This window comes from Anser anser (genome assembly GCF_964211835.1).
Source record: "Anser anser genome assembly, chromosome: 10".
Taxonomy (NCBI): domain Eukaryota; kingdom Metazoa; phylum Chordata; class Aves; order Anseriformes; family Anatidae; genus Anser; species Anser anser.
Genome location: NC_139730.1, coordinates 16,869,660 through 16,890,236, shown reverse-complemented (window position 1 = coordinate 16,890,236; position 20,577 = coordinate 16,869,660). Strand labels below are relative to the sequence as shown.

The 20,577-nt window shown below is 35.9% G+C and overlaps 1 protein-coding gene across 16 annotated transcripts in view; it reads left to right on the top strand.

The window, feature by feature from the left end:
* The window catches only part of ENTREP2 (endosomal transmembrane epsin interactor 2), a 148,713-nt gene that overhangs the window by 79,275 nt on the left and 48,861 nt on the right, over positions 1-20,577 (top strand). For 10 of the 16 annotated variants that reach the window (XR_014588807.1, XM_083851017.1, XM_083851031.1 and 7 more), the window contains one exon: positions 8,594-8,725. The exons of 1 other annotated variant lie outside the window; for it this stretch is intronic. Coding sequence is in view for 14 of the 15 variants with exons in the window: in XM_083851017.1 (XP_083707143.1) it covers positions 8,594-8,725 (132 nt within the window). In the remaining variant the exon portion in view is untranslated. Of the gene's footprint in view, positions 1-335; positions 400-7,292; positions 7,337-8,593; positions 8,726-20,577 lie in introns of all 16 variants that reach the window. 5 more of the 16 variants (XM_083851019.1, XM_083851023.1, XM_083851027.1 and 2 more) reach the window with 2 other exon arrangements.

The following is a 20,577-nucleotide window of genomic DNA, read 5'->3' as shown; positions in this document are numbered from 1 at the left end:
TAAAAATAAGTAAAAATAATACAATTTCAGCAAATATTTAGAAAGGCATATGAAAAAGGCAGAACAGAAAATCATTTGGGTGTAACCTGTCACATGCCTTCATCTTGTTTAGTCAGTTTTTAAGCCTGTGTTCCTATCACCCATCCTGTTTCGAAAGGGTATGTCTGCAACTCCATAAATGAGCGAAGCTTTCTATGGTGTTTGTGATTTCCAGCTGTGATTAGGGTAAAGAAAGGCTTTGCAGAACCAGATGGGTACAGCCCATATATATATACACACATATGCACACACACACACATATATATATATATATAACAATTTTTTTTTGGCTGAAGGGGTCCATCTGAACTTGCGTAGAATCGTTCAACTCCAAGCCGACATGGGTTTGACAGATGTCCAGTAAGTTGTGTGAATAGACTTCAAAGAGCAAATTCCATACCAGATGGAGAGGAATTCACGTATCAAGGAGAGTGCTGTTTGTGCTGCTGTGGCTTAGTGCATGCAAGCACGGGTCCTGCTCATTGCATATGCCTGCTTTTCTAGTTCTTTTAGGCAGCTGTCTACAAACAGGGCTAGGCATGACTCTGACTCTCTTGGACTGCTGGTTGTTCCAGCTGCGGCAATGCACTGACCATGCACACCAGCTAACCAGTTAAATGCACAGGTCTTCAAAACAAAGCGGGTTGGAATGTATTCACTGGTGCTCAGTGATAAGGTGGTGTTCAGTGATGATTCCAAGCTTATCACCATTTAATTTCTAAATTATATTTTAATTATAGCACTTCAGAAGTATTCAAGTACAGGTGAGTGTTTGGGGAAAAGTAGCAAAATGCTGTGATAATTGCTTCCTTTATTATGAAAAATTGATTAGTCCTTCTCTGTGCTGAATTTGAATGTTGTTACTTCTATTGCTAATGCCTGAAGAACAGGCTTCTGCTCATTCCAGTTTGTTTCTTTAAGAGGCTTCCAGTGACAGAGTCATTTTCTGTCCAAGTGTTTAAGGGGAGTACACTTAACCATAGGATAGCTACCATTCAGATCAGTGGGAGAGTTTATTGTACGTAAAGAGAATGTATGAAGTATTTGTTTATTACCAGCTTGAAGGAGACGCTGTTGTGCTATTTCATCTCTTTAGTGCACGATTGTTTTATAGGGCATACATGTCAAAACTTTATGCTCTTACTTGACATGTTTTAATTCAAGATACAGCACAGGAGATCCAAGATGATGGAGTGTGTAATCTTGGAACAGGGGTTTAACCCAAGTTTTCTGGTGACTTTGAGAGTATTTAGAAATATACAGCTTTTATGCTTAATATTTTTTTTTTTCTCTTGCTTTATTCTGAAATAGAAGAAACTGTTGTTTAACAATTTGGCAGAGGAGGGGAAGAAAGTTTATATATATACAGAGAGAGAGTTACTTGCTATTTTTTTGAGATGAGCAGGCATTTGCAATGTGTAGTATTTGTCAACATCCTTTATGGAATAAAATTGGGTTAATGAGAATCAACAAAGCGGCATTGCAAGGACAGAAAATTGAAATAAGTTCTGCTTAATTAGCACATCTGTAGACAAAGAAGGCACTAGCTCCAACCAGTGGGTAAATGCTTACAACCGAGAAAAAAAAATACCAGAGTCAATAGGAAGTCTTTAGTATTAAATGTTCTCTTCAGTGCTCTCTGTTCTGATTATGAACCCTGTGTCTCTGATTCAAATTTGGTCAGGATCACAGCCTCTATGTGAAGTCTGCTGCTGTAGAAGTAAGCAGTGACTGAGTTGTGCAAACAGCTGAATTCTTGGATTATTGATAAAAACAAAAATGACTAAATTTATTTCAGATAAGGTTGATTTTCTTTTCTTTTTTTAACCTTTTTGAAAGAATTGTGTTCTAGTTATACGTGATGATTTCCACTTTGGAATTTAATGCGATTTCAAAACATTCTAGATTCAGTGATTTTCATTATTTGATCTGAATTTTCAAGTAGCCTTGGAATTTTCTGTGTGTTTTCCTCTCTCTTCCCTCATTTGTTTTGCCTTCCCTTGTCCTGTGCTAATAAGCAGTCAGGGAACGGAGTGGTATCAAACAAGTGCTTTCAGTGGGTAGGCAGAGGGACAGTTGGAAAGTGGATGGAAGTAGGCTTTGCCTTTGGGTAGGGATTCTGGGATTAGGAGGTGTAGTGGGTGGGCACGTAAGAACTTCATCAGAAGGCCCCAGATGTACCCTTGTGGAAGAATTCAAGGGAAACCTTTGCTTCTTTCTCCAGGCTAATGGAATATTATCACTCAAGCAAGCATTTTGCAAATAGTCCATTTTTTCCAAAGCTGGTGCACTCAGCTACTGAATTAAAAATGGAACGGTTACTTTTTATTTGTACTTCCCTCAGCTTTTCATTCCTGCTATAGGTTTTCCTCTGGACTGGTGGAATGCTGAGCTGGCAAAAGAAGATAAAACAAATGTTGAAACTGCACGTTTCAAAGTTGAGAGCATGATGAAATGCTAACTAGCTTTGCACCGTATGGTCTAGTTGCTGATAAGGGCAGCTAATTTCACTGTGACTGTTTATCATATCGCAGTTGTTTCAATATGGAGAGTTTCTTCTGCCCATGCCTTACTTCTTAGATTTTCCTTAACAAAAGTCATATTTCAATCAGATTGTGGACTTGCACGTGAATTGCATCACAATGTTGAAATGCTCATATGTAAGAAATTCTGGTGTTCTCTTCTTAAAGACCACCCCCAGGGAGACACTAATGAACACCACTGCTTTATGATTAAAGGCAGAATTTGACTTAGAATTTGGTAATGTTTTGTGTTGAGCATGTATAGTTATTAATGTTTGTCACTCAAAAAGGAAAAATACCATTTTTAGCAGCTTGTCCTAAGCTTGTATTTCATGTTAATTCCTGCACTGTGTGACTGGGTGTACATTACCATAACTCTGAATCCTGTGGCTGCCTTCTAGGATACAAATTTAGAGTGATGCAGCTCTTTGAGACAAAATTCAGCTTTTGTAGATGTGTTTTTTGAGATGAAGTTAACGTCCTTTGTAAAATGTACCAGACAGAAGTAAGTGAATGAATTTCCAAGCACAGTACGCTACAAAAGTAAAATTCAGAATCAATACCCTAAAAGACAACCAACGAGGAAGTAACAAAAAGCAGTAAAATAAATTTTGTCCTTGTCAGGAAAATGTACTGGCAAGTACTGCAGTTTCAGTGCATGAGACAAATAGTTGCTCTTCTTTCTGTGTTAACTTTAATGTTTCTGTCAAACCCATTTATGCTCATTTTTTTCAAAAGGAATTTTTTGTCACATTTGGGGGAATGTGTATATAGCTTTAAAAACATGATAATACAATCTCCTGTATCGAGGTGTTTAAATTCAGACGCATTTCACATGTAGAGTAGCTGTATGAAGACAAAGAATGAGAGAAGGGTCTTGTTTTGCTTTAAACATTGGGGATTTTTTGTAGGTTCCATAATGCATAGTTTTGTGTGAAGATGAAAAATGTGCTCACAGTTATGTTAGCATTTTGAATGTAAAATCTGTGAATTTAGTATTTGTGATCTTTATCCTGCAGCTCATCAACATTCAACACCGAGGGACAAAAAAATACATGTAGCTTCAATGTCTTGTTACAAAAACTTAACTGGACTTTTTGATCCATGATTAGCTGTAAATACTACAGCCAAAATCTCAAGCTGCTGCTGTAAGTCAGTGGAAGCAGGATGTGTACAGAGCAGTTACACACTCAAGGTGTTCATTAAAGTGTGTATGAGAAACAACATTTCTGTCCTACGAAATTCTCTTTCAAATACTTAATCTCTAAAAATTATGTTCAGTATAATAGGGTATAGCAGTTTGTATATTTTAATTTATGATCTACAGTGGCACAAGAGAATTTTGCTGGTTTTATTTCTTAGTCTTTATTTGTCTTTATTTGCTGTACCTGCTGTATTTTAAGTCACTTAGTCATTTAAAAAATAAACGTTCTAGTTTTAATCAAACTCACATCTGCTTATAATTCAGAAAAGTAGTGATAGTGCCTATCTTTTTATGGAGAGGTTGCTTATAATGTATTTTTCAGTTATACACGCTGAAATTGGCTTGTGGTTCTAGAAACATAGACAGGAAGGCTCCTTTTCCCCTGAATTATGTTTAATTGGAATAAATGGAGAACGGAAAAACAAAGGAAGCACAACTTGATGTAAGATGAATGGCGTAAGCCAGTTCCAGAACTGAGGTTTCTTTGTATTTCATTTTGTGCTGTAGCTATGTTCAAATCTGTGCATATTGAAAAATAGTTTTTAAAAACCCATCCAAATATATACTTGTGGTTGTGGGTTTTTCATTCTTAGGCACCTGTCAGATTTTTCTTTTGATATTTCCCTACCTCTTTATTTTCTCCCATAATGAATCCTTTTTCTCTTTGCATAAGCTGCTACGAAGATGAAAAGTTCCTTCCCATAATCATACCAGCATGGCTTTCTTGCAGTTTACTGTGGTGTTTTCAACTTTGAACTTTTATATTTTGTTTTGAATTTTTGTCATGCTGTTCTTAGGACACCACCACCACCACCCCAAAAAAAAAAAAAAGTATGCTTTGGAGAGAAGGTGAAATCTCCTACCTTTACCAGAAGGTTTACATTTGTGCTAGAGGAAGGCTACAATGCAAAGTGATGCCATTACTTCATCCCTAACTCTCTCTTTTTGCCTTACTTCTGAGTGCATGTGCACTCAGAATTTCTTTGTTAAGACACCTTTAATACGTAGACAGAATTCGATGAATTGATACAGATGAAAAAAAGTCTTGTCTATGCACATTTTTTTATATTATTGTGGTATAGGGGATTTTGTGTGCACACGCTCACCAGTGTGTGTACTCAATAAGTCTGAAGTTCTCTACATTGCTGGAGGATCCTCTTTTTTTTTTTTCTGATCCTCTTCAATGTAAAAATCAGATTTTAATGGTTTTGGTCACTTTCAAAGTAGCTGTACTGATTTTTGGCAAGATTAAATAAACTTAAAAGACAATTCCTGTATGTCGGCAGCTCAGGCTGATGTTTGAAATTTTGCATATGGTTTGGATGAGGGTGTACTGTGCAACTGTCCCAAGCATGAAAGAACACAAAATACTCTGAGATTACCGACATTATGCTTGCTAACACAAGTAAGGATTGGGAAATGGACCACAAACGTATGGAGGATAACTGGTGGGGGCTGTGTACGCAGGGTGGAGTGAATGGTGCTATATTCTTGGTCTCTGCCAGCCAAAAAAGAAAAAGGATTTAAACACAGCAAAGAGAGGGGTAAGAACACAGGTTTGGAGGCACTGCTGATAGTTGCTAATGTAGTTGTGTCTGAGGCTAGCAAACAGCAGCCTTGCAGCTGGAAGAGGGAATCCCAACTCTCCTCCCTGTACTGATGTAGTGCTATTGTTTGTGCTTCTATGGATTTCTGAACCCACACACTGGATGGGATTGGAGGTCTAGCTTGGACTAAGAATAAGCCACTCCCTCGCAAAAAAGAAAAGTTCTGACAATGTTTAGATCACAGGATAGCTGTATGAATTCCTGGTCCTGTCTACACAAGTGTGAATGCAGCAGTAGGGCAGGGATGAGCAATCTGGAGCAAGAGGGCTCAAGACTGCTTTTGGCTGCTGCAGTGCTTTAAGCACAAATGTGATGGCATGCTCAGCCTTCAGTACTGCTCCCCATTACAGGACAAAAGTTAGCAAAGATGTCACCTCAAACATACTTGAAGGAAAAGGTGTACAGTAGGACAAATTGTTAAAAGCTCTCCAAAATGTATGTGTATTGAAAGAGGATTTTGTTTTGCAGTCTGGTTGCAAATCAAAGTATTTTGACTATGCTATGTTTTTCAAGAAGACTTCCTGATGTTTTGCAAGAGCTTTCATGTAAACAATAAACTTAACTCTGTTTAAGAACTGAATTAAAGGGAGAGTTTCCAGGCAGTATAAAGTTACAGAACATCTTTCAAGTTAATTGAGAATCTCTCAGAGGTAAGGGATTTTAACCAAGCAGCTATTTCTGGTTTTAGCCTTCTTTTATGTGATGCCAGTTCGTTACATGAGTTAAAAAGTAGACCTACGATCTGAATTTCATATCAGAAATATCAAATGTATTTCACCTTAAGCCAGTGACTATCTTTCCTTGAACAGGGACGGCGTGGATCAGAGCAATAAATGTTGTAGCAGTAGGTAGCTTTGTCTGAAGTTCCTTTTCCTTGTTATAAAAACTTTTTTTAGCAGCTGAAGACTATATTCATTTGCTGTGTACCTGGTGCTGATGGAGCAGGTATGCTGTAGCATTCTGACTGCTCACTTTGATGCAGCTCTAAATTAAAGGTGCAAGTTTCAAACTTCTGTTGTAGCAATTATCTAACAGTTGGCACCATTTCTAACAATCCCTGAGGGGTTCAAGAGCAAGACCTCCCCAGTGGCATTTCATATTTTGTATTTTCCATTGATTTGAGGAGCTGAGGTTGTCTGATTATAAACCATAGTTCGGTTTTATTCTTGTCTTTTGATTTTTAAAAAGTATTTTAAGAGAGTATTAACAACTGTCAGGAATTGAAGAGGAAAAAAAAATGTCTGAAATTTTTAAAGCAGCTTTCTGAATTAAATTGTATGCTGATTGGAAATAAACAGCACAACTTTTATGAAGGTACTCAAACTATATGTTCTTCTGTATTTGTTTTACAAAGTCTGTGTGTCAGGGTGTGACCAGTCAGTGTGAGTTGCCATAGAGAAATATTTCTAGTGCTGCTTTCAAATATGTGGGGAATGGTCTAATTTATGTACCCAGATTTTTTAAAATCCTTTTTAATAATTATACTGGCTGGAGGGCAGTCAGGACTCTCAGGACTTGAAGCCAACTTTCTGCTCTGAACATGGCTTCATTACTCTATGTGGCAAGCATTAAGTCATCTGCATCTCATCTGGTAAAGCTTGCTCATTTTTAATGGACTCTGTTCTTCCAACCGCTGTGCTGGTCATCAAAACAGAGTACTAAATAAGTCTGATAGGGATGGCAATAAAAATTAAATGTTTATGTAGGTAGCTATTAAGAGTATATGAACAATTTTAATATTCTTCAAGTTCTTGAGCAGCAAGAAAAACTTGTGTAGAAATGATTCTACATACAAGTCTATATGAGGTACGGGGAAAGCTTATATTGGATTTTCTTTGTTCAAAAAATTGACAACACCATAAAGAATGATCTGAATTAAGAACAATAAATGCATGTTTTCATTAGGATTTTTTTTTGCAGGATTTGTGTCTGGAAATTTTAAAATACATTTGCCTTGCAAGAGAGTAAGTAGTATGGTGGTTCAGATCTCTTAGCACCCAGCTATTGTGCTTCCATCTTTATTTGGAGGAATACAGGAGTGATTCAGGATGACTGAATGCCACCTTGAGTCTATTATTCTTTACATGGAGAGCCATGGAAATTTCTCATGGGGGTCATTCTTACTACTACTGATTATTGGAGTATGGAAACCTGGGATCTGCCAAACTCATAGGTCAAGGAACTCCCGTGTGATATGAGTTCCTTTTCTCAGTACTAACCTAGACAGAATTGCAACTAATGACCTGGAGAAGTAGGGTATGTCCCGCTATCTCCTTTAAATAAGCTGCAAAAATGGGAATGGAGAAAGCGTAGAAATACTGAATTGAGAAAATTAAGGCAATAGCAGTTCATGTTAGCAGGCTAGGAAAAAAACATTTACGAAGTTAAATTTTGGCTTAAAACTCTTTGTTGGAAGGAAGCAGAAAAATAGATGCTGTTCTTTCTTTGTCTTTTTTTTAAGTGTGGAAATCAGAATTAGTTCTTATTGAGCAGAATGGAATTATTTTAAAATCACAGTATTTTTAAGTTTATATATATTCTTTAAGAATGATCGGGTTCCATATTCTTAACAAGGTCTGCTCTAATGAAAGTCTATAAAGAGCAAAAAGCCTAGTGCTTTTTAAAATGTAAAGTCTTTGAAAGCTTACTGCATTCAAAACAAACGAAAATTAGGAAAATAGAGAGCAAACCTTTACCAAAGTAAAAGTACATGAGATTAGATATTACTGCTTATTTTCTCCACTATTTCTTAATGTTGTTTTCTCACTTCTCAAGTGTATGTCATGTTTTCTAGGGTAATTATTTCTGTATGTACGTGTAAGTACATGTTATATGTGTGACCATGACCATGTCATGTACTTTTCTTACTTTGTTTTTGCTTGTTTTTTGTCTTTCCCCATTGGGTATGATTTCATGTTTATTCAGTTGAGTTACACTGCTTTCATCTGCCTCTGTAAAGCAAACATTTATGTCTCACTTTGACTCTTGAAAAAGATAACACTCGCTCTTGTTCAGTGTTGTATACTCTTTGTATTTTACCTGTTCTTATAGGTTCTATTAGCCAATGGAAGGCATTCTCTTTCGGAGGAATTATCATAAAATAAGCGAAGGAATAGCAATTGGTATTTAGTAGTTATTATTGTCACAATCAGTGTAAATATAATTGTTTGAAAGTGTTTTTTGTTTACTTATGCTTGCTATATTTTTTTTTTCCTCCCCAGATTAAATTTGACAGTGATGGCGTCTGTGTTTGCTGTGAAATGCAACATCAAACATCAGGTTGTAGTAACCTTGGAGAAACACTGAAACTGAACCCTCTACAGGAATGTAATGTTGTGAGGTTGACCCTAAAGGTGCGTTATGAGAAGAATTAACAGTATATTTTAATTTTAAATAGTAAGTATGTAGGAAGACAAAAGTGGGTGGTAAAAGGAGTAGCTGGTGGCGTTCCTGGTGTTTGTATGCTCTTAGGTGAAAAAAAAAAAATTAAACTTCATCCAACAGAATGTAGTACTTCTGTGTTTTGTGGTTTACATTTTATGTTACACTGTCTGTATCTGTATTTGTATGCACAATGATTTTGTTAGAGCTTACTTAAGAAACAGGCTATTATTTGTTATGATTGATATTAGGAGGTACAAGGACAGTTATCTTTCTTGTTACTGTTCAAGAAAGCTAGAATCTTTTCTAGCTGGGAGAGAATGGTAAGTGTTCATTTGAGATGGTGCTGGAAGCATGCTTATAAACTGCTGTGTAATGTTGATAGTAGTTTAAATCCTCTAATGTTTTGTCTTAAAACTACCCAGTTTAAGAATGGACAGGAAATAATAATAATATTTTATGATTCAATTATATCACAATGTAATTGCATACATATTTCTTCATGCATTGTAACCAAACAAGCAAGACATGGTGTTACATTGGTTTGGAAAACAGTAAGTAATCTATGAAAGAATTGGTCAGAGAAAAGAACCCTAAACCGAGGTACAGATGTTGATTCATTTTAGGTGTAATTTAATGGTCAACAGAACTAAGTCTGCATCTGTGGCTCTCAATTTCAAATTATAAATTTTAATGAAGTTAGTAGAATACAGTGGAATAAAGTGGTGAAACTCAGTGTAATAAGGAGCTTAGGGATTTAGACTAAAGAATGAGGCCTGAAAATTCAAAGTTATATTGATATTAGAAGCTGTATTTTAGTTCAGGACAGGTATAAGTCCTGCAAAAAGTGTAATAATAAGCAGCTAAATGTTTTTCAGCTATATTAAGAAAAAGAGACAAGAAAAAGATTTAGCAAGTAGTAAAGATCAGGTAGGAGTTAAAAATAATTTGGTATGGCACCAAAATTCAGTAAGAACTCTGCCTCAGGTTTTAATGAAGATGACGGGAGGGCAAAAACCATTTGGGTAGCATTTACTTTCATTTCATTTAGTAATCGACAAAGAAGCAAAAACTTAATGTTGCTGGTCAAAGAATAATAATAATTTACTACCATTTGGAATGCTAAATGCAGGACTGTATTCAGTGATGCAATTCTAAAGAAAAGTTAAAGGTAGTACCTTGACTTTTACAAGAAAGATGATCAGTCTTCACATTTTTGCAACTATTAAACATTGAAGTTATCTTACAGAAAAAGCTCACTTGTTGATCCTATAAAAACAAAAATTGATAGAGCATATGTTTACTAGCTGTACATATGTCTGCAGAGTCAACTTTAATAATAGAGAAAACAACTGTTTATCTTAGAGGACATTGTCAGCATATGAAGTGGGTAGAAATTACATATGCTGGAAATAAGAGTAAAGTTTCTAAAAGGAATGAATTTGTAAAAAGGAACTGGTGACATCTGCTTGCACTAGCAGAAGGACTGAATTAAAACCAGGAGTTCCTATGAGTATAATCTTAGTGCAGCATTAATTATGTTCAGAATTTTTCAGTTAAGAGGATAATTATGAAAATAACTTCTCTCATAATGTTTCTTAAATCTTTTTCAGTTTTAATTCTGCATTTGTTTTCTGTTTGGATTTGAGAGCTCTGTATTCCTGGCAAATTTAAGAACAACATCCTACTATGCACATAAGGAGGAAAACAAAACCAACAAAAAAAAACAGCTAATTCAGTAGAAAACTGACAATGATAAAGCTTGCTTAATTTAATTGCAATTAACGACTACTATGTGATTTTTGAGAGAACACATTTTTGAACCAAAAGGTCAATTGTGGTTATTGTTTGGGGTGCTGGGGAAGAGAAAGGGTAGAATACCAGAATTAAGAGTATACACCTCTGTATATAATGCTATGTAAGTTTTATTCTCTTCCTCTTTATTAAGTCTGGGGGATATCTCATTTCCATGAAGTAATCTCTTTTTTTTTTTTGGTGCTGGCAACTATAGGAGCTCCAGTGTGAACAGAACAGTTGCACACATATTGGATGTCTGATCTTGTTCCCTGTTAGTCTCTCTAGACTTTCTTGAATGTCTCTCTGTTATCCTATATATCTGATATTTGTGCAAACTGGCTTTTATTCAAGTAAAACCAGAAAAAATGCAGGAGAGTAAATCTGTAGATAGACATGTGCTTGCCTGCATGTGAGCAAGAGCACGCTGACCTAGTTATAAAACTGGTAGCATCTCTGGATTACATTGCTGATTGTACCTCAGGCAAAGTCCTAAGTCCTAAATATGTTTCAAGATGAAACAGGTACGAATGATATCTTTTTTTTTTTATTAAGTGTTACCACTGAATAGGATAAAATGCTGGCGTGTTAGTCTGTATTGACCATCTGTTGGTTTGTAAGCAGAATTTTGGGGAACTGAGTTTTTCTTGTAACATTAATTACACGGTATTATCCTGTTGAATATTATTTTACCAAAGAACAATCACATAATTCTGAATTTTAAATTAGAATGAGCTAAAACTAGGTGCAAGCTTTCAGTATGAGACTGAATTTTCCTGCAAGCCTTCATCTGTGGAAATTATTCCTTCCTTTTAAACTGAAAATATCTTGGACTTATTAAAAGCATGCAAGCAACAAAGCTTATCTTCTTAAACTTTTGCTTTGAGTTGATGAAGGTAGACATAGAAGATGGAATCATTGTAATGTATTATTACTGCATGATATTTGCATGTAAGAGCAGAATGTTATGCGGCTTTGATGTTGTAATGATTTAGTAGGGTATTTTTAATTACTTTAACAGCTTACACAGCCCAGAATACATGCAGTCGTATATGCTAAATTATGATTCTATATAAATATTTACTTTCTATTTTACTTAAGTACATCTATAGCATGGGGTTTTGACTATGCAGGCTAGGGGTAAGCTGTTTCCACCTCTATTTTCAGCACAAATACTTGTTTCAGAACTGCTGAAATTCAAGTACAATATAAATAGTAAAAGCCTTTTTAAGGGTACTGATTGCATTCATTAGCATCGTTATTAGGGATTTGTGTAATTTAGGATTCTTGCAGTTTTCTGTGTGAATGTTTCATCATCTTTGAATCTAAATTTATTTTTACTGCTTTTTCTGCTGACCAAGCCTAACCATATGTTTAATTTTTTGCCATTCAGAACAGCATGCTTTCACTTTCATGACAGAGGAGGATGACTCCTAAAATATTCTTTTGAGTTAGGAGAACAGGCTTATCCTCTTTGATGCTCCTCTGATTCTCTTTATGACCAAATGCAAGCTATTTAATTTTGCTGAACTGAAGCAAAATGACTTCCCTAAAAGACTTTCTAATCTATTTGAAATTGGGTAAAGCTTAGTGAAGAATAAATAATTTCCTCTAAGACAAGATTTTTTTTAAATGCTGGAGTTGTTTCAAGTTCTTTAACAGGTAAATGAAAATACTCAGTATGCTCAGGGTGTAGTAATAGTTAATAGTAGGTATAAAAATATATCAAAAACAATTCAGTGTTTGCTTTGTATGTTGAATAGTGGAGCAACAAGTACTCACAAGTTGTAAATAACAATTGTGTAACAGACAGTCTACTCCTATTTTTCCTTCATGCATATTTCTGTTCCTAGCTTAGAAAATGAGTGAATATGTTGTGAACTTCTCTCACAGCTGAAAAGCTGCCTTTTTTGAATGGCTGAAATCTGTTTATTGTTTGCTTGTTTGATTAATTTATGGAACCTTAGTCTTTCAGTAGTATCTCCCTAATAAATCACCAGTACTGCCTTTAACGTAGATACCTGAGTTGATGAAGGTTATGCAAACTCCTTGCCAAGCAGCACAGACCTTTTTGAGTTTATTTTTAAGTAGCTGTGCACTGTTTTCTAAAAATATAGTAAATACTTTAGACTCATGCAAAGTAGTAACAATATGATACCTTAATACCATACATCTATTTCATGAAGCATTGGCCATTTCTTCATTTATAGTTTTAATGTGCATGTGAATGATTTTCATTCATGGTTCTGACTTGATTCTTTGTAAGTAAAGACTGTCTTTCTAGTCTTAGAGCAGCTATTTTTCCTACTGTTTTTCAAACATATCCAGCTAGAACAACTGAAGTTATGGTTTGAGTTAGAGGAATTGTTGTCCTCGAATTTACAAATAAGAGAGGTACACACAGACTAATTTCATGGGTGAAGAAGCTTTCCTGCTCATTATCTCTTTTCAGGTTATAGTGGTAGAAGAAATGTAGCACCATAATTGAAGTCAATCAAGGAGAAAAGAAATCATCTTCAAAGAATTGCAGAAGTGAAGCTGGTTTTAGCCTTTGATCAGTGTAGGTGTTAAGATCCATGTGTTCAGGACCACTGATTACAAAGTGTACTTCTTACACATTGGCAAGCTGTTTTCACTCCTTGTATTGTTTATTGACCAAGCTCTCAAAAGTTCATGGGACTTAAGAGCCTCCAAAACTACGAACCTTTTATTTCCACAGGAAAATGATCTTTTGGGCCAGCAAAATGGGAGTGTTTTGTAAAGTTCAATAGAAAGTTGCCAGTTCAATACTGTTGTACAGGTTAGAACACTTAACCAGTACTGGCTTTGTGCTATATGACTTATTTTTTGTAATGTGGGCATGAGTAACTCAGTTCACAAAGAATAGTACTATTTAAAATGTTGTAAATAAGCATGGAGAGAAAGAAGTAAGTGGGTACAAAAAGCTGTTCTTTGTTTCCTTCTACAGCTAGATAGATTTAAATACAAGTTCTTAATTATCTGTAAGCAGCACAGCTGGATAACTTCCCATATAATATTTGACAGAAAAAACAAGTACTTGTGGTAATATTGCTTTGTCTGTGTGATATATTTGCATTTTGAATGTTAAATTCCCTGGTTTGGTATTCATGTACATAACTGAAAGTACAGTTCATTGCTATGATATGATGAAGAGGCAAGGGATTGATATAATATTTACCAAAGTCTGCAGCTGAGTTGAGTTGTGAAGGCATCCAGAGGTTCTTGTTTGGGTTTACTTGATATTTATTCTGTATTTAATGGGTATATAAGAGGAATTACGGAGCTCCTGCAATAGTTCGTTAAAAGGAGATGGATTAAGCAAGGCAATTGGTTATTTTCCCAAATAACAATTAAATTATGCTGAAGTATATAATTATATTGGGTTTACACTATAGTCCTTTGGTGTGATCAACATCTTCTTGACAAGCCCCTAAAAACAGTGGTTTGTGCTAGATAGTTGCATATCAAAAGGGAGTTTCAGTGAAACTTTTTCTCTTACGACTTGCTGTGTTATGCATTTGATGAATAAAGTATACACAGCCAAGGTGGAACACTCATTCAAAAGGTTAGTGCATCTTACTGCTTTTTTCTTGCTATGAGTTTGGGGATATTGTATGTATGGAAACAAAGTTATTTAGAAATTTAACTTACTGACCAGATTTGTATGCAGATTGCTGTCAGTCAAGTGGTATTTCCCGTCCATCCCTAAAAAATTGCATTGATGTTTTGTTCTTAATTTTGAATACATGTACTATTACACGTATTACAACCTGATTGCAGCTTGATTGATTAAAATGGCTTCTCTACATCTGGTTCTGGAAGGCAACCAGTAGTTAGTAGGGAGAAATTCAGTTATACCTTTGTTTTCTAAGATATGGTTGTAATTCACCATTGGAGCAAAATTGGTTGCATTTCAGTTTTACTTTGTATTTGTTGTGATAGGAGGTACAAATTACTTTTAAAGGGAAACATTTCAGCTGTTTCAACAATACACTTGCTGTGAGTGTTCTTTGATTATAAATGACTCAGTTCCCCCACCTCTCCCACCAGTAATGTGGGGCTCATGTCATTGCCATTTTTTTTTCGTTTTGGATTCTGTCTCAAGCAAGAGATTTTCTTTGCTTCTGTTGGGTAATCGTGTGTGTTAACAGCTGTTCTAAATTGCTTTGTAAAATGATTGTTTCTACAGTTGAGTTATCAAAGCAATAAATCAATCACCATTTTTTTTCCCTGTTCCAGTTTAATATTATCTGACTGACTTATCATCCAGCAGTTAAATAGAAAACAAAGAAAATGAGTTCTTAGGGCAAATTGCTTTCTCATTGTGTTACTGTATATTCTTTTTTGTATGATGTTCTCATTGAATTAAGTCCTGCAATGATATTTTTGGACTAGAAAATATTAAAAAATATTTCAAATCAAAGTTCAGATCTAAAAATATACTCAGGTATTGGAATACAACTCCTATTCTGATGTATTCCATAGGCTTTATGCAACGTCTAAGATTTAGAGAACGTGCATTTTTGTGTAGTAATTTTTCTGAAAAATAGTAGACTTGAAAATGTAGGTTTTCTTCCTAGGACTACAGCAAAAAAGGAAAATAGATATCTTGTGGCACTGCTGAGTGTAGTTTGCTTTTCTTGTGTTTTTTTTTTTTTTTTTTAGTTTATCTGAATCATTACCTACTGTTAATCTTCATTTTGATAAAATTTGATAGGCAATCACTTTTGCAAGTGTCTCCTCCTTTGCCTTCAGTCACGCACGAAGCACAAAAAATCCCTGCCATTTTCTTATCTCAGCAGTCACTTGCAAACTGGTGATGGAAGGGAATATGGGAAAAAGGCAAAGACGTGGCAAAGAAGACTAAAGATTTTGCGTGCCTAGAGGTGGTTAAAGGAAAGGGGAAGAGGCGTAACAGTGTAAGGCACTGAAGTTTAATAACTGTTTTTTGTGTGGTCTGATCTCACTGATTCCCTCTTATGGAGACCACTTAGGAATCCTCAGCACACAGATATAGTTGAAAGGATTTCAGTAAACTTCTCTGAGTCAGCCTTAGTTCAGAATGCTTTTTGCATTTGGTCATTCAATCTGTAGAATTTAAAGCCTTCTCCCATGTTGATCACAGTAGGAGATTACCAACTCTAAAAGGACTCTTACTTTAAAAATTACAGAACTTTTTCTGTGTTTGTTTCTTATTGTAGCCTGGCTTTTGCCCTGTAATATTGTTAGCAAAGCTATGATATTGGATTCTTTTCTGTTGCATCAACTGAATTATGTATGGTGGATATTAACCACACCAAAATGCTATGCATCAACATTCAAATCAGTTCCCTCCTCATTTCATTTTTTGATAGAGATGTTTTTAAGAGGAATCATCTGCTTCCTAGGTGTTCAGTAATGAGAAATTTAAGTCTAAATTCTTTATAATAAATGATAGTAAGGTAATGCTGTATTGTTTTTGTTGTTGTTGTTCCGTTTGGGTGTTTTGTTTCCTCTGGAACTGCCTTTGGGATACTGGAATGTAGTGTCAGAACGATCAGCAATTGCTTTCTGAGATTATGTTCATAAACGTCACTGCTTGCTGTTGTTGCCAAGCAGTCTGTGACTAGTCAAATTCTTAGAACTTTAACACTTTTTTGTTGTTTTTTTTTTTTTGTTTGTTTGTTTTGTTTTCTTTTTTGTGTGTTTTTTTGGATGGTATAATTTCTGTGAACAAAAGTACTTGTACTTGTCTCCCACTGAAGGGAAGTAGCTTTCTCTACTTTGTAATCCACAGTGGGAGAAAATTTAGGTGTACTCTGTATGATTAAGGAGAGAAAACATACTCTGTGAAATGTAGCTACCAATGTGAATTCTTTTCTTAAATGCCTAAAGATAGCTGTAAGTAGGCATATAATGTCTAACAAATCATGTATGTGAGTGACTGCTGATGCCATTTTTAGCTCAGACCTTGGCAGCATCAGTGTGAAAATAGGTTGTTCATTTCCCTTCCAGCAGTGAACGTGAGATAACATGACCCATATGTTGGACTGAGATAACAGAAAACTCACCTGCTCTTTTAGATGCCAAATGAAACCTGGAAGGCCTTGACACAAGACTGCAATATATTGTATTTATTTTCAGTGTTAATGCCTATAAAAATTTGTCCTAACTGGTAAATTTCATGTTGGGCCCGGACAAAAGGAGTTGTGCAGCCTTTTGGGGGGAATATGGTGGGTACCTGTTTTGGATGCCTGACAGTTCATTAGCTCTCTTTTCAAGAGATATGAGCAAATTTACTAGAGATGATTATATAGAGTGTAAAAGAAAAAGCATTTTTTAAAGTCGACTTTGAGTGTATTTTCTCAAAACTTAAGAGTTTTTGAAGGTTGATGAGATAGCAACGTTATTTTCTGTATTTCTTGGTGGGGCAATGTAGTCACTAACATAGTCTGTAGATTACACATAATTGCAAAGATTATAGTTTAGGCAGCTTACATTCATCAGCTAATGTCTAAAAGCGATTGCATTGAAGAAAACATGTTTTGAATGCTCAAATAGCATGTAAAATGTCCAAAAAAAAGGCATCGGGGATCCCTTTCCAGGGCCATGGTTAAGGATTTTAAAAGAATGATACTGCAAAATATTGATCTGTCATTTTGTTTGTTATGGTGTGGTTGGATTTTGCATAACTGTTGGCAGCACTCGAGGGAACGCAGCAATACAAACTGTGGCTTCCACCTGCTCAGATACTCAGGGCTTCCAGATAGAAAGAACGTCAGGATTTTTCATTTGCAGTTCACAGAGCCTGTCACCTGAGTCATTTTACCTATTCATAATTCTGGAAACGTGCAAAGAATGAAAGACACGTACTGTAGATAGACATATTCTATTTGCATAGCCAGCAATGCCTGCTTGTGTACCTGAAAGCACCAGAAAACCTAACTTCTCATTGCTTTTGATGCACATAGGCTTTTCTTGTACCTAAGCTGCTTGGTGGGTATAAATATTCTGTGGTGGCATGGGGAAAACAATGCTGATGTTGGTTAAATTTTGGAACAGAGTAACTTTCTTACAGCCAGTTTAGAAAATTCAGCTTTTCTGCAAACTACTAGCAATATATTCCACAAGCTCTTCCAGTTTAACAAGTAGACGTAACGCCAAAGGGGAGGTATTTCAGCTTAATTAGAATTAATGCATGTATACAAGAGGGAGGACAGGAGGAATCTCTTCCATTTCTGTTCAGCCTTCCCAAACGTAAATACTTCTATGATATATCGCTACGTATTAGATCTGGTGGAGAGCTCCAGCTTGGTTTCTTGCCAAAATGAAGTGAAATATATGTGCAATGTCAAAATGGCATTTTTGGCTGAAATACTTCTGCTAGCTCTATTAATAGACCTAACTATTTCACATTGGAGGAATGTTCAAGTTCATCTCAAGTAAAGGTTTGAAAGCTTTGCTTCTTTTTGGTATGTAAGATGGAATCAAAACAGGCTATTCTATACTCACATTATGGTATTATTAATTAGCAGTTGGTTTTAACTAGATAGTTTTTAGCTATTGTGCTGAAGAAAACACAGTAGAAGAAAAGAGCATACACACAGAATTAGTTTTTCAAAGCCAGTTGATTAAATATGTAAAAGAATCTGTCAGATCAGTCTGAACACCTTAGTTGGTGATAAATAGGTTTGTTTAACTCGCGTTTTAGGGTTATAGTGCTCTTACAGTGATTTTTTGGCCTCTGTTGATGTCATTGAGTTCTTTCTCTAACATTTCATGGAATTCTGTAGTTAAACCATGTTTATTCCGAGACGTGGTTCAAAGAAAATTTCTGCCTTTTGTTTTAGATAGCGCTTAAAATCACAGAATGGTTTGGGTTGGAAGGGACCTTAAAGACCACCCAGATCCAATCCCCTGCCATGGGCAGGGACACCTCCCACCAGCCCAGACTGCCCAAAGCCTCATCCAGCCGGGCCTTGGGCACTGCTGGGGATGGGACAGCTTCCCTGGGCAGCCTGTGCCAGGGCCTCACCACCCTCTGAGTGAAGAATTTCTGCACTTCATGCTAATTTGTCCAAATTATTTGTTAATTATTGTCTTTTTTCTTTCATTTATATCCTTTATTTCTCCAAATATCTCAATGATTCCTCCACATTTTAAAGGTTCAGCCTGTCTCTTCAGTAACAGCATATTTCATAAGAATCCTACTAATGGAAGGCAAAAAGCCAGTCAGCACATAACACCATCTAACCTGGACAACACACCTCCTTTTCTTGGGCAGACACTGCTTCTCAGTTCAGTGAGGTGAGAAGGCTATACCCAACACTCCTTACAATTTTGGCTTGTCAGAATCTGTTTAATAAAAGTTGCTTCAGTGAATTTAACAGCTACCCAAGTTTGCTGCCATTGTGCATATCTGAAAACGATGTTGTGTTATGTTTCCCATCTGAGAAACATTGACAGTGAGACAATGTTGTGTTCTCTGATCAGTGTAGGTATTGCAGAAATCAAAAAAAGATCTGTCACTAAATCTCCTGGTTCTTGTACTGGACATAGATTTCCTCCTCCTTGAGACAGCTATAAATGTAGTCATCTGTGGCAGGTGCTGCGGAGAATGAGGTTAGTCCCTGTTGTGGTTACTGCCTTTTCAGAGACGTTTCCTAAAGGACATCCTAATTGTCATCATGTTCCAGCTGGAATCTGCATAAGCACCAACATTGTCTTTCTGGGTAGCATGTTTGGCCATAGAGGGTTTTAGATTTTGAAAGGCTACTACTTGCCCACTCGCTATTATAGTGCACTAAATGCGTGTGCTATGGATTACCTAATTACCTGTTCAACAGGACACGGAAGAAATTCCCTGAAGATGGTAAATAGCCTGATGCTGAATAATGTGTGTTTGGGGGTTGGATTGGGTTTGAGGGTGCAGTGGAAGTGTTACTTGTTGGTTTGTGGGTTGAATCCTTTCTGAATTAAAACATACTTTATCAAATGAGGTAGTAGTCTTGATTTAAGAAATGCCTAGTGATAGTGAGGATACCACAGTCATTGCTCTGTTATTGCTTTCACTGTTAAAAATTTAAATCTTTTCTGAATTTGTTTAGCTTTGCTGTCTTGATACATTTTTGGCTGATATCTTCTCTTTCTAGAACTTCATGAAATACATAAAAATTTTGCATCGCTACATTTGAAACATTCTTATTGCATCTTTACTGACCAGAAAGATTGCAGTGGGAACAGTGCTCTAGCTGTTGTCTGCTTGACCTGGGAAAGGAGTCTGTGGGAAAAGGGCCATTGTTTCGGTGGGCAGTAATCCCTGCCCTACCTTATAAACACAATGCTGAAAGGCAGACTGAGTTCAGCTACCCATGGCAAGGGACAAATCTCAAACCACAGCAGAGTTGTGATCAATGTGAGTGTTCAGTCTGGGACAGTACTGAAGCCCAGGCTACTTGCAGACTCAACTTACTTTGTCTGTTGTTTCACAGTAGTTAGCAATGCATAAAAAATAAAACATTTAGTCTGATGCTGTCTGGAAACATTTTTCCAGAAGAACTGGCAGAGAAGGATAAAATAACTAAACAGAAAATGAAATGCATCGTTTGGCTTTACTCTTTGATTTAGAGTAAGGGAGAAAGGAATTTTTGGGGAAAAAAAAATAATTCTTTTTCTCTATTCATGTAATGTTAAATGGGTTTCGTGTATTCCCTATTTTTATAAATGACTATAAATACAGTGTTACTGATTCCTACTATTATAGTTGCTGTTTGATATTTCAGATGAACTTTCACTAACCACCAATATACAACTATTTTGTGGTTTAAAGGGCTTAAAATCCTTTAAAAAGTAACTGCCTCTCTTTCGATGGGAAATAGTCTAGTGTTTGTCTTTTGTTTCAGGAGTGGAGGAGTACTAGTAGGGGACCTCATACCATTTTTATGCTAGCCACTTGATAATTTTCCACAGAAACAGTTTTCAGATTAGCTAGACTAATATCTAATATTAATGCTTTGTCTATATTGCTTGA